This window comes from Durotheca rogersii (assembly GCF_024521655.1).
Source record: "Durotheca rogersii strain YMJ 92031201 chromosome Unknown GGS23scaffold_11, whole genome shotgun sequence".
Lineage (NCBI taxonomy): Eukaryota > Fungi > Ascomycota > Sordariomycetes > Xylariales > Xylariaceae > Durotheca > Durotheca rogersii.
The window spans coordinates 485,405-502,082 of NW_026251242.1; the positions used below are offsets into that span (position 1 = coordinate 485,405).

Below are 16,678 nucleotides of genomic sequence, written 5' to 3' on the forward strand. Positions count from 1 at the left end.
GCGGAGATGATCTAGGAGACTTCACCGCAAGACAGGCACACCTAACGCCCACACGGTGATGGGGCGTTGTTTTTCCAAGGCATGGCGCCTAGATCTGCACGGGCAACAATGTCTCAGACGTCTGAAGTTACCTGATCGGCAGGATGCGTTTATCACTAGCTGGCTCCCGTGGCTGCTCCCGGAGACCAAGAACAAGGGCGACAGCTTATGGCTCGGGCGCCGGGACCAAGACGTCGATTCATGGTGGCTAACCTTGGCAAGGCGGAATTGCCGTCCCACGTTCTTCAGCCGTCCGATTACTACGTACTCATGTCTCAGGCACGCGGATACGATGGCATCCTAACCACCACAGTCATGCTCGGTGTCGTTTTCGATAGTCTCGCATCCCTCTCGATGTTGCATGTACCCTGCACGGATGGAGGCTGTCAGCCGTACTGCGCACCACATTACGAGGTCACAACAGCAACCCCCGGGCGGCGGAACAACAGTAACGACAACGACAGCAACGATGGGGTGGTCACCCAGACAGGCTGCTGCTGCGCATTGCATATGTACGATAAGTTGTTAGGGCTGGGACCTTTAAAGTTCTGCCCTCATCTTGCAGTCTGCAGTGTGACAGACCGCCCGCCAAGAGAAGCTCGTGGCTCTAGGAGGGCCTTCGCCCCTCTACCCACACACATCGACTCTCGATGCCCATCAGCCTGCCGGGGTCCCCTGTTTCCGATCCACTCATTTAAACCTGCTTGAACGAGGGACCTGAACGGGTATGCAGCCAGGTGGACACCAACCAGGGCTCGACCATGCGCCGTCTGGTACCTTTGCGAGACTTGAGACGATCTCTCTCTTGATTACTAGGATTCGGCAGTTGGTGTCTTCATAGTAATACCAGAGTCCTCTCGTGGTTCCGTACGTACGAGATAGGTTGAAGGATCAGCAACGTGTCTTGGTATTTCAGCCGCACGTGGGCAACACGCGACGGAGTCAACCGTAACCTCCTTTTCGGCCAGCCGTTTACGACGATGCCTCCAGTTTACATCTTGGGGGAAACCAAACACCCCTTCCGAGGTACTATGGCCCTCGAAAAGCACAGGACCGCATCTCGTCACGCATCGGACAAGGGTCACGAGACCCACGAAAGCACAAGCCGCGGCCAGGGGCGGTAATGAGAAAGCAAAAGAAGAAAAGCAATTCTAGACGAGACGAGACCGTGGGGAGGGGAGGGGAGGGGTGTGGTGAGTGACAGAAGCCCTGTCCAAGCTCGTCGTTCCCTCTTGCCTACCGACCATTTCAGAAACCCAGGATGATCGTCACGCGTTACATTTTGGCGGACAACCGTTGCTCGATCCGCTAGCCCCCTTTCTCCGCCGGGCAGCCGGCGAATAGGAGCCGGCGTCCCTCCCAACCGCCTAAGGCGCTATACTCAACATCACACCTAGCAGTAGCTGAAGCAGACCACGAGAATATGATGTCGTATAGGTGATATCCCGGATCCTTCGTCCCCCACCCTGGATTCCCCGAACGAACAAGACGGCGGATGGCTCGTGGCACCTGTCAAATCATCCCTAGGCACAACTCGTTTTTTTTTCCCGGCCAGTAGGTCCGAGGGGGGGAGGCCAGTCAAAGCCACTCAACCGCTTGCCGCCGGTGAGGTCACAGACCACACCCTCTCATTATACCACGCACCGATCCACACTAAGAACAGCTAGCCAACGACTTCGCCGTTTCCCCTTGCAGACTGGATGGTCTGCGTACTTCGTTTTCTATTGTTTCCCCCCCTGGGTCCACTAGACTCACGAACAGGGTCGATACTAATCGTGACTGCATCGTCCTGTCGATCACCTATCACCTTTTCGGCTTCGATGACTTCTCCCTGACTAGGATAAACGGGGGGCGGCTTGGCATCCCGACGAAAGCCGTCGAAGGCTGACTAGGCCCCGGCGCAAGCAGGCCTCTCGAGGGATATCAATTCAGAAGACCTTCTCAGTCGCCCAGTGTCTGTGGCCCTGCAAGCTCAGTCAGTCGGCCTCGTTGCTACGAAGCTCTCTTATACTGCAGGATGTCTGACATGCGTGCAGATGAGCCCTGTCCGAGGCCTGCTCCTGAATTAATTAATGCGTCTCTCAGGTTGCAATCGTGGCTTGAATCCAGGTTGCTCGATTGTCACCTCGTCAGACTTGCTGCTGCAGGTTAGTTATCGCACACGCACATACATACACACCTCCTCGCCATTTTTAGTATTAGTATGCCTCACTCCCTATCACCAGGCAAGTCCCCGGCGAATATAAACAAGCATCATAAGCCCCGACAGTAAGAAGCCTAGTCTCAGCCCAAGCAAGTGGTATCAAAGAGGGCCCCGATTACCTCATCTAAAGAATACACCGTGCCTTTGTCGAAATACCCATGTTCTCAATCCTGTTGGGTTTCCGAGTTGCATCCCGCGAGCCGAGTAGGAAGCAGCCCCCAAGCCGTCTCTTCAGACACAGGAATACTGCAAGCAGAGTCTACTTCTAAGCCTCCTCCCGCCGCCTGATCGTTATGCTTATTTCTCCGCACCCGCATTGAGGAAAAAAAAAAGGAAAAGGAAAAGGAAGAGGCACACGGCGACGTTCTCCACTACATTATAAGACCTTCTAATCCCAGAACTCCCTGACATCACCATACGGTCCGGCCAGGCTGCCTATTAACTACTCAGAACGAAACTCAGAGGCATCAGCTAGCCACTAGCTCAGCGGGTGGCCGCGTGTTACGACACTCTTATCAACGACAAGCAATTCATCTCCTTTCCCCTACCAGCCTTTGCCGGTCCCTCGAGGGGGTTTCCGCCCACACTCAAGTCGATCTCAAGCATGGACTATCAAAGCAATGCGGCTTCTTATGCGACCAAGCAGCAGAACGAGCCAAGCCCGAAGAAGCCTTCGAAGTCGAGGGCCAAGGTCACGAACGACGACTGGACCGACGTGACGGAGCCCGAGGAGCGGAGACGCATACAAAATCGACTCGCACAACGCAAGTTCCGTACGCATACCTGACATTCTAGAACGGGAGAGAGGAGACGTAGGCTGACACTAGACCCACAGGAGAAAAAGCTAGGGAGCAAAAGGAAAAAGCGGAGCGAGAGTCTCGAGATAGGGAACATGCGGGCAGCAGCTATCGTCTCCCTTGCTCGGATGAGCTGGCGGCAGAAGATGAGTCTGAGCTCTCGGGGCTGCCGTGGGGAAGCCTCAACATGCGGCACGTATTGACCAGGGGCCACGAGACGGAGAGCAGGCGGAGCAGCGGCAAGTCTGGCGGCTACGGGGCCTGCCACGACAGCGCCCCGCAGTTCTACGAGACGACCTCGGGCGGGGGCGGCAGCAGGAGCAGCGGTGGTGGCAGCGGCGGTGGCAGCGGCGGTGGCGGCGGCGGCGACGGCCTCTATCAGCATTACCGCCAGCAGCCGGCCATCAGCTACGGCAGCAGCGCGACGAATAGCAGCGGGGGGGACGACTGCTACTACGAAGAGGTGTCGTCCTACTACTACGACATGAGCCCTAACGGTAGCGGCAGTAGCAGCGGTCACGGTCGTGGCGGCTACGGTTCCTCGTATCGCTAAACGTAAGAGCGGGCGAGAGAGAGAGAGAGTGTGTGTGTGTGTGTGTGTGTGGCGGAGTTGACTATCGAGCTCATGCATATAGCACGGTTCCGAGGCTCGATGGACGCTGCTGACGAGAGGCGGCCTACGGATATTTTTTTCGGACGGTTTGAGCACGAGCGTGAATGGTTGGCGACTTATGCTGCGAAAGATGTCTATTGTAGGACGAGACGTCCCACTTCACAATATTTCTGGCACTGCTTTTTTCCTCTTCTCCCCCCCCCCCCTTTCTCTTCTACGTTATGATCATTATGATTGGCCCATGTATACGACGCAGATTATTTCTTCTTCCCCCTCGCCTTCCCACCCTTTGTAGAATACCCCCGTCTCGGTAATGAAACGTTACCGACCTCGCTAGATATACCCAGATACCTACACCATCTTTTGTCTGATCTCGTTTGCGTCTCCTAACATGATTTACGGAGGCAGAAGTTTGGATGCTAGGGGGGGGAGGTTCAGTTGGGAATAGCCGTTGCGGCGCAGGCGTGGTACGAGAAGGGGAAGGATGGGGCGGCTGCGGCGAATTCTCCCTCTTCCTACCCATGCATATATGTCTGTATGCTCACATGGCTATCCGTCCTTCAGTGCGTCCTTCAATGTACGCGTGCGGGAGGCCGACAAGTGCCACGGCGCCGAGCTTTTTCGTTCCTCTTTTTTCTTCCCTTTTTTTTCCCTTTTCTTCTTTCGCAAGAGTTTTCCTATCGCTCGTACGATGGAGGGGAAATAGGTATAGGTTACCAACTCAGACATGCGGTCATGGCGACGCCGCGAATTACGGGCGGCGATGATGGGTGGCGTGGCCAATAAGTCAGTCACTTACATCATACATTATATTGACCATAGACAGATGACTTAGTCAGAAGACACGCGGGGGACGGAGAGGCATGGTCGTTTCGTCGGGCCAGATCCCGAGAAAACGACACCTGTCTCAGGTAAACATCGGCTTCCCTTAGGCCTCGGTATCTGCTTCCTCGCTTCTGATGCCTGCGCGCCGGGATTTCGTCCCGCGGGGGGGGGGAGAGAGGGGGTTGAGAAGTTGTGTAGTAGTAAGTACGTCCATCCGTCACGTTAGCTTAGGCGAATTCGGCACTGGTCGCTGCCTGTCTCTCTCGTGTTGGGAAGAGACGAAAATGGTCCACCCTCGGTCGAGCCCTGCAAGGGGGCACGCGCTAATCCGCATCGGGGGTTGGGAATAGTTGCATGGCTGAGCGTACCGGGTATAGTTTCTGGCAAGGCGCCTGGGCGCGTCGTCCTGTCGTTCTACCTGCACGTATGCAGCATGTCGGTTCGGTCCCGTCCAGGGGAAGAAGGGGAAGGGTGTGGGCGTCTCTCTCGCTCCCACTCTCTCTCTCTCTCTCTCTCTCTCTGTCTCTCAAAGGAGGGGTGAGGAAGACAAAGTCGGGTTCGGAGGTTGCTTTCGGCATCCGGCTGCCCAACTTATTGACTTGACTCGTCTCCCACATATGTACGTGCCTACATACACATACGCATACACATATACATCACATATACATATCTAGGCGGGAGATTGGGGGAGGGAATCCTTCGAGACAGGCTTCTAGAAGAGGGCGAGGAAAAACGTGAAGTCTCCCTCCGTCCTCTCACATGTGCATATTTTGCATATGCAATACCTATTCCCTGCCTTCCATCAGGATGCGCATGAGTAGGCGGGGTTCGTCGACGGGGTTACCTGCATATGCACCCGTCCGTACATATGTTCACATTTCTATAGGTACCTAACCTACGTGTTTACCCCTGCATTTAGGTAGAAGGTACCGGCACGCATATATTAGGTACATACCTACCTCCTTGTCCACCTACCTACCTTAGGTACCTAGGTATCTACTTATGTTAGGTATGTGCGTTTTGGCTTAGTCCCGCTTCCTGTGATCCCACAACACCAGTTAGTAAGTAACTAGTGTTAGAATCTTAGGATGCTGAAACCTGATGCCGTTGATCTAGGAGGTATTAGGAGGATAACTATGGGCTAACTACTAATTGACGAGCTTATCTATAGCTCCTTTTATAGCCAATATTAGCTCGACTCCTGAAGTGCCGAGGGTAGTCAATCAACTATGAGTACAGGCCGCCGTTTGATTAAGTAAGGTTGAATGCCTCAGGATCCACAGGTATGTATCTATAAGTATACAGGCATATTTCTATATATATATACACACAAGTAGCGAGAATCCTCTCGTCCCATCCCGTTTCCTACGCCGAGAGCCTGAGCCTGTTCGACGACGTCTTTGCGCCACAGGCGAGCGGCGATCCGACGAGGGAGCGACGAGGCTGAGCTGACGGGCTGAAAGGCTGCGCGTCAGTATCGGGTGTCGCTGGGAAGCAGAGACAGACGATCTCGATCGACGACCTCTCTCTCTCTCTCCTTCTCCTTCTCCTGCTCTCTCTTCCTAACTTTCGTCGTCCTCGTCCTCCTCCCCCTTCATCCTCCCAACTCCTCCTCCTCCCCCCTTCCCGCGCGACCGCTCTACGCGGGCTGCTAGCAGGCAGCCGCCCAGCTCATTTATTTACCTCGCACATCCGGGGCGATCCGTTCGCTCGTGCGACGCGGGCGCCGACGATCCCGCGGAACCCTGCGCGCGGAATCTCTGGGCCCCGATGCAGGCCGAGCATATGCCTACATGTATGCCTGCACGCGCGCGCAGCTGCACATCCTGCGTGTCCATATAGCGGAAGGGGGCTACGGGCGTGCATGCGTTGTGTGTGTATATTTTTTTTTCTCCGTGGACATGTAGGACGTGGACGCGTAGGTACGTATAATAGGCGGGCGCACAGGGTGGGAAGGGAGACTGAGGGAGGGGAAATAAGTAAGCCGGGTGGCTGCAGCAGGAGGAGTCCTGCGAGGTGGGAGGATGAGGTGGGCGGGCGATGGTGACGACGACGGTGACGATGGAAAGGAGGAGGAGGAGGAGGAGGAGGAGGACAACCCCCCCTCTTCCCCATCGCCCACACACACACACACACACCCTCTCCTCTCTCTCCACCATCCATCCCTGCTCCTCACCACCGCGTTGCCCACTCCCTCACCGGCCAGCCAGCCCTACGTCCCGCCTTTACCGCTCCCAGGCTAGTACGATTACGCGCCCCGCCTCAGTCCTGGCGACGACACGCCTGCATAAACTTAACTTGCTCGTGTGCCCTCGTTCGATCAGGGTCGGATAGGACACGGTGGTGAAGGGAGGGGGGGGGGGGTGGGTGGGAGTGAGCGCCGGCCGCGTCCACTCAAGCCAGTCCATCATCATCTATCCAGGCCCGCACAGCCTCCCATCACCACCACCCCCACCACCACCACCATGTCTCTACAAGACCCATCGTCGAGCTAGCTAGCTTTCTCGTTCCCGTACTCTCGTTCGCCCACGCCCCTCCCTTCCCCCTCCCCTCCCCTGCTCCCTCTCCCGCCCAAGTTCCCGGGTCATCCCTCCCCCCTCCCCTTTTCTCCATCTTGTCGAGACCGTCAGTCCAGTCTTGCTTATCCGCCTCTGGGTCTTACGCGACGATGCCACTCTGACCTGACCTGACCTAGCCTCGCCGCTTACCTACACCTACACCTCCCCGGCAGACGGTCGAGTTCTAGATCCGCCCCCGCTTGATGACGCCCATGGCTGCTGTACCCAACCAGGGGGAGCACCGCACACCACGTTACTTAACACACACGCACACATCCTACGCCGTCACTCGAACTTCTGCCCTCCTACGCCCGACGGGCTAGATAAAGAGGCTAGTTCAGCCGGCTAGTCACACGTTACACTGTTCCGCTTCTTCGTTGACGTGAGACTCTTCTGTTTATTCATCATCGCTTCGTATCTCCGTCTATTTTGTTCCCGTTAAAGCGGCAGTCGCAAGCATGGGTATCAAAATCAGTATAGCAGGAGTATAGTGCAGGATAGGTGAGCAGTGCGGAAGATAGGACAGTATAGGACGAGATGCACCCCTGCCATCGCCCCGCGCCACAGCTCGTATCGCTCCGGGTGTTCCCCGATCCGGGCTTGCAGGTGGACGTATGCACAGCGTCGGTATGCATAGCGTCAGTCTGAAAATCAACTAGTTACGCTGTCAGGAGCCTGCTGAGAGGAAACAGCTAGGTCCTGTGGTTTCGCCCCCACGTTCCGTAGACCGTAGTCGTGATAGAGAGAGATACCCGCAGCAATGTCACAGCGCTGCACCCTCACCTCTGGCCTGGCCCAGCCGCCTCGCTTCCACCGCCTCGCTAGCGAGGAAGCCGATGACGGCGGGGTCGTTGAGCCGCTCATCCGTCGACGTGCTCGCCTTGCTGGCGTTCCCGAACAGGCACTGCCAGAGGTCGTTCTTGTCAACGGCCTCCCCGAGCCTCTGGTTCTTGTTCATGAGTCTAGACAGGGGCGCCTGCTCTAGCTCCAGAGAGTTCGCTACCTCGAGGTTCAAGTCCGAGACCTCGGGCGTAGACTCCTTAGACTTGCCCTTGGTGTTCTTGCCTAGATGCTCGAGGCGGCGCTGGATCGATAGGTCGTAGATGGACTCCTCCACCGTGCCCTCCGTCAGGTAGAGCCACACTGTCGTCTCGTGCTCTTGGCCGATCCGATCCACTCGAGCGATGGCCTGGAGCTCCAGCGCCGTGTTCAAGAGAGGCTCGCACAGCAGCACGTGGCTGGCATTCACCAGATTGAGACCGCTGGCGTGGGCCCTGGCATCCATGAGGAAGCATTCGATGCCTGGGTCTTCCTTAAACCGCTTGATGCCGTTCTTCATCCTGAAAGAAGTGAACCCGATACCGTATTGCTGCAGGATTGGGCTGAGGACATCTAAGAACCGACCGAACTGCGAGAAGACGACCGACTTGGCACCCGGGTCCTCTATGCGCAACCACAGCAGGTGTCTAATGAGAGTATCCACCTTGGTACCATAGGACCGTCCGTGGAGGTCGATCCCCTTGATGGTCTCGAGCTTCTCGCTGCTGAACTGGGAATAGATACCGAAATTCCTTGCTTTGGTGCCCGAGTTCACATCCCCGGAGGTGCGGGGATGCTCTTGGTGGACCTTCAGATCCTGTTTCTTCAGCGTTATATCGTGTAGCATCGCCGACGTGAGTTGCTTTTTGCAAACGGGACAGCTACGGCTGGCCTTAAACCAAGCTACGAGGCACTCCTTGCAGAACTGGTGGCCGCAGACGGTGAGGATTCCTATCGTGAAGGACGACTGGCAGATGACGCAAACTTCGTCCGAGTCTTGACCGGCTTCTTTGAGGTGGACCACTGCAACGCAGGTCAGTATTGCTCACGCACACGAGCAAATAAAGTAGAAGGGTGCTTACAGTAGCGGTGCTTCGATAGCGCGAGGGCGATCCGGTGCTGCAAGACCCGCTCATTCCGCTCCATCTCTGCGGTCGAGTCGAGGTTCTTTTGACGTTCTGCGCCGAGAGGGGCGACTGTGTCAGAGACGGCCTGCAATTGTCTGTAGAATTCGACGCGAGCGTTCAAGGCTGCGACGAAGCCGTCCAGCTCTCGTTCTAGAGATAGGGAGGCCTTGTTCTGCGCACTGCTCTGCCCTTGTAGCAGCCGTAGCTGCTGTTCGACAATCTCCAGCTCAACCCTGGCACGGCTGCTCCCGTTGTTGACATCGTAGCGCAGCTTCGTTGCTAACTCCCGGAGGTCGGTTATGATGCCTCGGAAAGAGGTCCCATGGCCTGACGGCTTGGCTTGCTGGCGTTGTTGGAGCAAGGCAAGGACCTTCGCAGGAGCATGTCCCTCCCCGTTCTGTGCTTGTCTCTCCGCAAAACGGGTGTCATACCTGATCCTCTCGTTTTCCAAGCCAGAGATCGCATCCTGTCGGTCGGCGATGGCCGCTCTCATAGCTAAGGTATATACCATGAGCTCGTCCTGAATCTTCGTCGAATCCTCGTACTCGTCGCCCGTGATCTCATGCTCCTCGTCCTCGTCCACAAGTGGCTTGGCCAACATTTGGATGATTTCTTCCCGCCACTCGTCAATAAGATTTGCTTGTCCGTCGAGAGCCTCGCTGAGAAGCTCCAAGTCGGCTAGAACTAGCCTGCTTTCCAGGCCGTGGAGCGGAGGGCATTCCATTTCCGGAATCTCGACAAACGACTGTGCTTCCGCCTTCTCCCGGATCCTGGATATATAAGAACTAGCCTTCTTGCGCGCCTCGTGTAAAATCTCGTTACGGATGGTCCTTGCCATCTCGTACCCGCTGACCTCCTTCTGTTCCAGCGTCTTGAACTCTTCCGATTCGGGGTCGACCTTGTCTTCATCAGACTTCAACTGGTAATAGCCGCTGGCAATGAAGAAAACCGCCCTGTGCCGAATATCGAGTATCGATCGAAGTTTGCGCCGGCATTCGCTGACTCGCTTGGGGGCATTTTCTCCCTCGGCTTCTTCGTCATTCAGAGAGCTGTTGCCCTCGGTATCGTCCGGCTCCTCGTCCGGGTCTGCCTGCTGAGCCCTCGCCAACTCCGTTTCCAATTGCTTGCGGCATTCCTCTTCGATTGGCCGGGCCTCGTCTAAAACCTCTTGCCAAAGCGCAATGGCCTCCTCGACTTTGGACTGGGCTTCCAATATCTGGCCCCTTTCTAGCTTCTTGGCTAGATAATTGCGTTGGTCAGCCCTGATCGATGAATCGGACTGCTCAATCATGACATCCAACACCTCCTCGATTGTTCGCAGCGGCTTGTTCTTCTGCTCTACTGCACGAAGGGCTAAGCCAACTCCCAGCGAGGGGTGCAGAATCGTCTGCCTGAGCTCGGCGAGGGCGTCTTTCATCTGATCTATCCTATATGGGCTCTCCGGGTCCCATTGGTCATCCAGGGGCACGCCGGACCCATCCAGACCACAACGCCTTGCCAGGGCAGTAAACCGCTCCTGGTAATTTTGCTCCTCAATTGCCTTGAAGGGGACGGTTATGATGTATCGTTTCTGCGGCGGCAGCGCCAACTCGTCCCGAACGGCGCGCTTCGTATGGCGGAGAGAGACGCGATTGAAAAGAGGCTCGAATAAGTGCTGATGAGAGGTCATCAACCCTTCCCATGCGGCCGGGGAAGAAGCGAATGGCTCGTGCTGGAGAAATAGCAACAACCCCCAGAGATCCTTGATGTTTTCCTTAACTGGCGTTCCCGTGATGCCCCAAGCGTTGATGCGAGGGATCAATCTCGCAAGTTTCGCGGCGCCACTTACACCGCTCTCGATCTGCTGTGCCTCATCCAGACACACCCTCCACCAAGATATCTGGACCAAGGGGGATTTGGGGCGCCGGTACTTTCTCTCGTGGCGCATGGAGCGGCTAGGCGGTTCCTCTGCGAAGTGGATTTCGGCCTGAAGAATGTTGTAAGTCGTGAGTACGACGTCGTGCCCTGCGATCACAGACACTAGCTCGTCCTCCTCTCCGACGAAGCCCCTTAGACCATCGTACACCATCGCCTTGAGGTGCGGCGCATGCTTGCAGAGCTCAGAAGCCCACTGATCCTGTAGCGTGGCCGGGGTGACGATCAAGGTTGCGCCGCTAGGACGCAGCCCCGAGGCGACGATGTCATCGTCCGACCTCGATAGGCTTCTACGCTTATGCGTGCAGATAAGAGAAATTGTCTCGACCGTCTTGCCCAAGCCCATTTCCTCGGCAAGGATTCCGCCTCTGAGAGCGCTCTCGGCCTTGGAAAACGGGCTCGGATCTCTAGTGACAGCATGATAGAGGTCGCTGACGTAAACGGGACTTCCGTCGGCGTCCTTGCCGGCGCTGAAAGACAAGGGGAGTTGATCAGCGAGCGGCGGGGAAAATGGCTCTAGACCGGGGGTTCCATCTGCGCATCGGTCTTTCCACTGGACCCCCTCCCTTTTCAAGAGCCATTGTAGGGCTCTGATTTGGAAGGGATACAGTCTCGAGGTCAACTTGGGAACCGAGAGAGAGGAGAAACCAGTGTGATCCTGCGGTGGGGCGAATGAAGCGTCGTAGAAGGCCCGGGGTGACAACTCTGTCCCGAACTCGTCAAGTCCCTGCTTTTCGCTCTCGAAGAAGGTGTCCAAGACCTGCTTGCTGAGGGCTCGCTGGGGTGGGCGTCGCAAGGAATATACTGAGGGGTTCCAATTCAATTCGAAGGTGAATTGCATCTGATCCTTCTTGTCCTTATTCTCTAGACTGATGGTGACGTTCACCCACAGCGAGCCCTCCTCGTCATCCGCATCGCGACTTCGGTTTAGCACAGCAAGCACGACTAGTGTGCTCTCTGCGAGTCTGGGGCTGCCTAGGGCCAAATTGGACCTGAAGGCGCCACAGGGCAACCGGCTATTCGAAGAGACGGCCAGCGTGTGCGATGCCTCATCGTATCGGAGCTTCATGTGGCGGTTGACGTTCTTGCGCAACGTCGGTGCCGTAAGCAGTATTCCAGACTGGGCCGGCCGCTTCACCGTGATGGACTCTCGTGCGACGGGAATCGGCCTGATGCTTTCCACCCGGGCCCGCTTCTTCGGCGGTTCGACGGGATGGTCGGCCTCGTCGTGGCGTGGGGGGTCGGATGGGAGGGCATGCAGAAAGCCGAGGAAGTCTTGAGGGAAGGGGTCTAAGCTCATCAGTACCATTGTTGACCGCAAATGCTTCTCGCTTGACGGGGATGTTACCTTTTGACTGGACCTGCCTGGCTTGGATAGGTCCTTTTGGACGTGAGACCTTCGTGGCACCGGGACGGCCCATGGTGATGGCGGATACACCAAACTATAAGCGATGCCGTAGCTTGGGGAGCCGTGGGTAGGCACCGTTCTTGAGTGTCCGTGGACGTCGGACGATCGATCGGATGGACGGGAGATGACTTGCAGCGGCGATAGAAGAAAAAGGTGTTGGAAACAGGATGCACGAAGGGATACGGGAGGGGAATGCTGGGTCGAGAGGAGGCGGAAACGGTGCGCGTAAATGCAACGGCCCAAGGCGATGATGAAATTAGGCTGGAAGGCAGAGAGAAGCTATGCTCGTCCACTGATCGAGGAGGGCAAACGGTGTGCCATGAGGGGCAGTCAATTCAGCGCCTCTCTAGTGAGGTGTCTAGGCAGGTGTCTGGGCAGATCAGATAGACAAGCCAACTCCCCGCGATTCGACGCGTCTTATTAGACGCAGGGCACAGAGGGCGAGGTGCCCCAGACTGTTACTGGCCTTAGGTACTTTTATAGAAGAGGGCATTCTCCACTACCTCCCTGTAGTTTTGACTCATAGGTACCTACCCCCCTATTTAGCTACCTAAAGTAGATACCTTGCGTGTAATCTAAGGTACGTCAAGTACCCACTTCATAAGCACATCTCCGGTTAGTACCGATGTACACGATACGTGGATACCCGTTATATTACATATAACTAGGTAGAACTTATAGAATATATAAAATACCTAATCACCTAACCCTTATCTTATTTGAAGAATAATTATAATATGTGAGATCTTATTAAATTGTAGAGTTTTCTTTATTTGAAATTACACGCGGATTGGCTCATTTAGACCTGCTCTGGTATTGATAGGCAGATACCTCTTACAGAGATACCTAGATAAAAGGTATGTACCTTAGCCACAGCTTTGCGATAAGACACTATAGTGTATGTACAATCCACTGGAGACTTTTTTTTTTCCTTCTCTCTCTTACCTCTCCACCCATTAAACGGCCCCACCATGCGGAATTGATCAAGTCGGGATGGAATCGGATCACGGGACAGCCACCGGTTTGAAGATATTTTGCGACTCAGTTCGGTAATCAGCCCAGCCCGGGAGCGAGCGCCCCCCCCTCCCCCCCCTCTACTGCCCTCTCACGCTCGCTTCCCTCCCCTCTAGGACGCCCGCCGCTATGGCACGTATCAAGGTACGATACCCATCCCGCCCCAATGGCCTCCCTCGTGCCCGCTACGCGCATGCGCTTCTCCGTACTATACGCCGTACCTCCTAGCTCAATAATTCGTATCATTCGCGTCATGTCTACAGCTCCTCCCGCTCCGCCCCCAGCACCTCCGCGCCGCCCTAGTCCCGCCGACGGCTCCCTCCCTCCGCGCGCCCTTCGCCCTCTCCCCACCAACGACCACCGCCTCCGCGCCCTCGCCCTCGGCGCGAGCCGCCTTCTTCTCATCGTCCTCCGCCTCGGCAGCGACCCAGCACACGCCTAGGGGCAAGGACAAGAAGCCGGTGATCCCGCCGCCGACGCCGTTCGTGCCCGACGTGCAGACGTTCCTGACGCTCATCGGGCGGGACCTGGTCAAGCACGCGGCCAAGTTCCCGACCTGGGACTCGCTCTTCACACTGACGTCGGTGGACCTGGCCGAGCTCGGCATCGAGCCGCCGCGCACCCGGCGCTACCTGCTGCAGTGGCGGCGGCGCTTCCTCAAGGGCCTGTACGGTCCCGGCGGCGACCTCGTGCACGTCCGCGACGGCAAGGCCATGCTCCAGATCGCCGAGATCATCGCGCCCCCCCGCGGCGCTGACCCCGACTCCCCCGAGACCGCCGCCGCCGCCGTCTCGTTCCGCCCCCGCAAGTACGTCGTCAACGTCCCCTTCGACCAGAACGCCGACACCTGCCCCCCCGACCTGCTCAGCCGCGTCTGCGGCTACCAGGTCAGGGACGGCAATAAGATCGTCGGCCACTACGCCAAACCCCTCAAGCACGGCGGCGGCGCCGTCGTCACCATCACCGAGGGCATGTGGGAGGACAAGCGCGGCCACAAGGTCGACGGTGGTGAGCGTCGTCGCACCGAGATCCGCTACAAGCGCCGCGTCGCCGAGCGCCGGGAGGCGCGCGAGCGCGGCGAGCTGCCGCAGTAGGAGCCGGAGCAGGTGGGCCATGAATTGCGAGGCGACGCAGATGACGGATCGCGGGAGAGGAAAGAAAGCAGCCGAGACGGGCTCCCTAATCATATGCCGCCCGCTCAGTTTTTCTCTTTATCATGTACTATATCCACTCACCCGTTCAGCGCACATCGCAATAGCGCGTTGGAAGAAGAGGTAAACGAAAATAAAACATTGGTATTCACTCCGATTTTAGTTATATACCTTGTGGCTCGTGGACCGATGAATGGGGTAGCCTGTTACGCCCTTGGCATACCACAAACCCCTAAACGCCGTCCCAGAAAAAAAAACCATCATCATTCCTGGCATCGTAGAAGAGCGCCCCCTCAAAAAAGACTCATTTTGCCGCCCCAAAATCTAATTTTCTCGAGACTTTGCTACCGCGGTCCTCGTCCAAAACGCCGGGTCTCCTCTTTAGGTCGGCACCGACCTTCTCCTGGCCGCCCGACTTCTTAGGTAGGTCTTGCTTGCGCGTGGGTTTCGGGTCCTTGTGCCACCACTCGTGCTTCAACATGTCCCGGGCCGTAATGCGCTTCTTAGGGTCGAGCGTCAGCGTCTTCATCAGGAGGTCGACGCCCTCGTATCCGACGGTGCCGAACATGGACATGTAGTGGTCGCGTCCCCGGACCGGGTGGACCTCCTTGTCGACGGTGTACTCGGGCAGCTTGGTGACGCCGGGCCAGTTCTCCTCGGTGGGGGTGCCGACGGCCTGGCAGATGAGCTGGATCTGGTGCATCTCGGTGTTCCCGGCGATGTAGGGCGTTCTTATGACCAGCTCGGCGAAAACCAGGCCGACGGACCAGACGTCGACGGCGCCCGAGTAGTGCTTGGCGCCGAACAGCAGCTCGGGAGGGCGATACCATCGCGTGATGACGTTGGACGTCATGGGCTTGTAGGGATCGGAGAAGCTCCGGGCCAGACCGAAATCGGCGAGCTTGACCTCGCGGTCGGCGGCGATAAGCAAGTTATTGGGCTTGATGTCGCGGTGCAGCACAAAGTTCTCGTGGCAGAACCAGACGGCCCTGGTGAGCATGCCCATCCACGCCTTGATATCGGCCGCGCCGTACCGGACGCTGTCCGTGTCGCGGATGAGCATCTCCAGGTCGCCCAGGGGGAGATACTCGAGGACGAGGTTGAGATTCTGGTCTTTGGAGGAGAAGACGGAGTGCAGGGTGATGATGTTGGGGTGGGATAGCTCCTGCAGGTGTTTGATTTCGCGGACGGCATCGGGGGCCATTCCCTCGGTGTACTCCTTCTGCACCTTGATCTTCTTGATGGCGACAGCTTTCGACGGGTCGCTCTTGAGAAATCCCAGGTAGACGTTAGCATAGGTACCCTCGCCGAGCTTCTTCCCTACACGAGTCGGTCAGCGCGCTCCTTTCTGGTCGGGTGGACGGACAGCGGGGAGAGCCTGCTAACCCTTGACGTATTTGCGCTTTTCGTCCTCGTTGAGTTGCTCGGCCAGGTCCAGGGAGGTCGGCAAGGTGGCTGCGGAAGTAGCCGGCACAGTCGTGGGCGTCCCATTGGTAGAGGCCTGGGCGGAGCTGGCGTTCTTGAGCGGCGACGACACGGCTCGCGGGTTCTGGAGGGCATCGGCCGGATGCGTGACGACGGGAGACACCGCCATTGTCGCCTCTCGCCCGTGCCCCTTTGCTCCTCAACCTTGTCGCCGTTCAATTGGGGCGGGAGAGGGGGGGGGAGACAGGTTGTCTGGGGATTGAATAAGAAGAAAAGACCCCTGTTCAGCGGCTGTGATGGCAATGGTGGTTGTAGGTAGGCAGGTCGGTAGGCAGGTAGGTAGGTAGGTTGGTTAGGAGGTACGAAGCAGACAGAGATGAAAGTACATACCTAGGTACTTAGGTATCGAAGATACCTACTAGGTAGCTCCTAGCAGGCACCCGGGCAGGTAAAGTAACATCCATCGAATTGGATCCGAATCGGGCAGCGGATTGGCTGGACGGCCTGAAGTCCCCCAGGCACGCGATCCATTTCCAGGTACTAGGTACCTAGGTATGTACCTATGTACCTATTCCTCTTGAGTTGGACCGGCCTAACGAGGCACCTCGGACCATCTGCAGGTCGGCATGTGGCAGTGCGCATCCGAGATATCCATGTACCGAGTACCTGCGACCGTACGAGGCTAGGTACCTAAGACAGGAGGCAACACGCCATTGACGTCACGCCGGCGCTCGCCATCACCAGTTGCAAGCGGCCATCGCGCGGAGAGCGACAGCGACACTTCA

General features: G+C 57.0%; 4 protein-coding genes across 4 annotated transcripts; 2 read left to right on the forward strand and 2 right to left on the reverse strand.

Annotated features, from left to right (window-relative positions):
• Positions 1 to 2,846: 2,846 nt before the first annotated feature.
• GGS23DRAFT_597119 (uncharacterized protein) lies at positions 2,847 to 3,592 on the forward strand (the record flags this gene model as incomplete). The annotated part of the gene is made up of 2 exons (XM_051518572.1): positions 2,847 to 3,015; positions 3,078 to 3,592. The coding sequence occupies 2 exons, from the start codon at positions 2,847 to 2,849 to the stop codon at positions 3,590 to 3,592; spliced, it is 684 nt and encodes a 227-aa protein (XP_051371516.1).
• A 3,852-nt stretch (positions 3,593 to 7,444) lies between these two features.
• GGS23DRAFT_68490 (SNF2 family N-terminal domain-containing protein) lies at positions 7,445 to 12,499 on the reverse strand. Its single transcript, XM_051521193.1, has 3 exons — positions 12,244 to 12,499; positions 8,937 to 12,185; positions 7,445 to 8,877 (listed from the first exon to the last, which is right to left on the reverse strand). The coding sequence occupies exons 1-3, from the start codon at positions 12,314 to 12,316 to the stop codon at positions 7,799 to 7,801; spliced, it is 4,401 nt and encodes a 1,466-aa protein (XP_051371517.1). The 5' UTR covers positions 12,317 to 12,499; the 3' UTR covers positions 7,445 to 7,798.
• A 725-nt stretch (positions 12,500 to 13,224) lies between these two features.
• On the forward strand, positions 13,225 to 14,633 carry GGS23DRAFT_569570 (IGR protein motif-domain-containing protein). The gene is made up of 2 exons (XM_051516461.1): positions 13,225 to 13,461; positions 13,581 to 14,633. Exons 1-2 carry the CDS (start codon positions 13,447 to 13,449, stop codon positions 14,409 to 14,411), a joined length of 846 nt encoding a protein of 281 aa, XP_051371518.1. The 5' UTR covers positions 13,225 to 13,446; the 3' UTR covers positions 14,412 to 14,633.
• On the reverse strand, positions 14,634 to 16,276 carry GGS23DRAFT_569572 (kinase-like domain-containing protein). Its single transcript, XM_051516462.1, has 2 exons — positions 15,855 to 16,276; positions 14,634 to 15,788 (listed from the first exon to the last, which is right to left on the reverse strand). Exons 1-2 carry the CDS (start codon positions 16,060 to 16,062, stop codon positions 14,773 to 14,775), a joined length of 1,224 nt encoding a protein of 407 aa, XP_051371519.1. The 5' UTR covers positions 16,063 to 16,276; the 3' UTR covers positions 14,634 to 14,772.
• Positions 16,277 to 16,678: the final 402 nt, after the last annotated feature.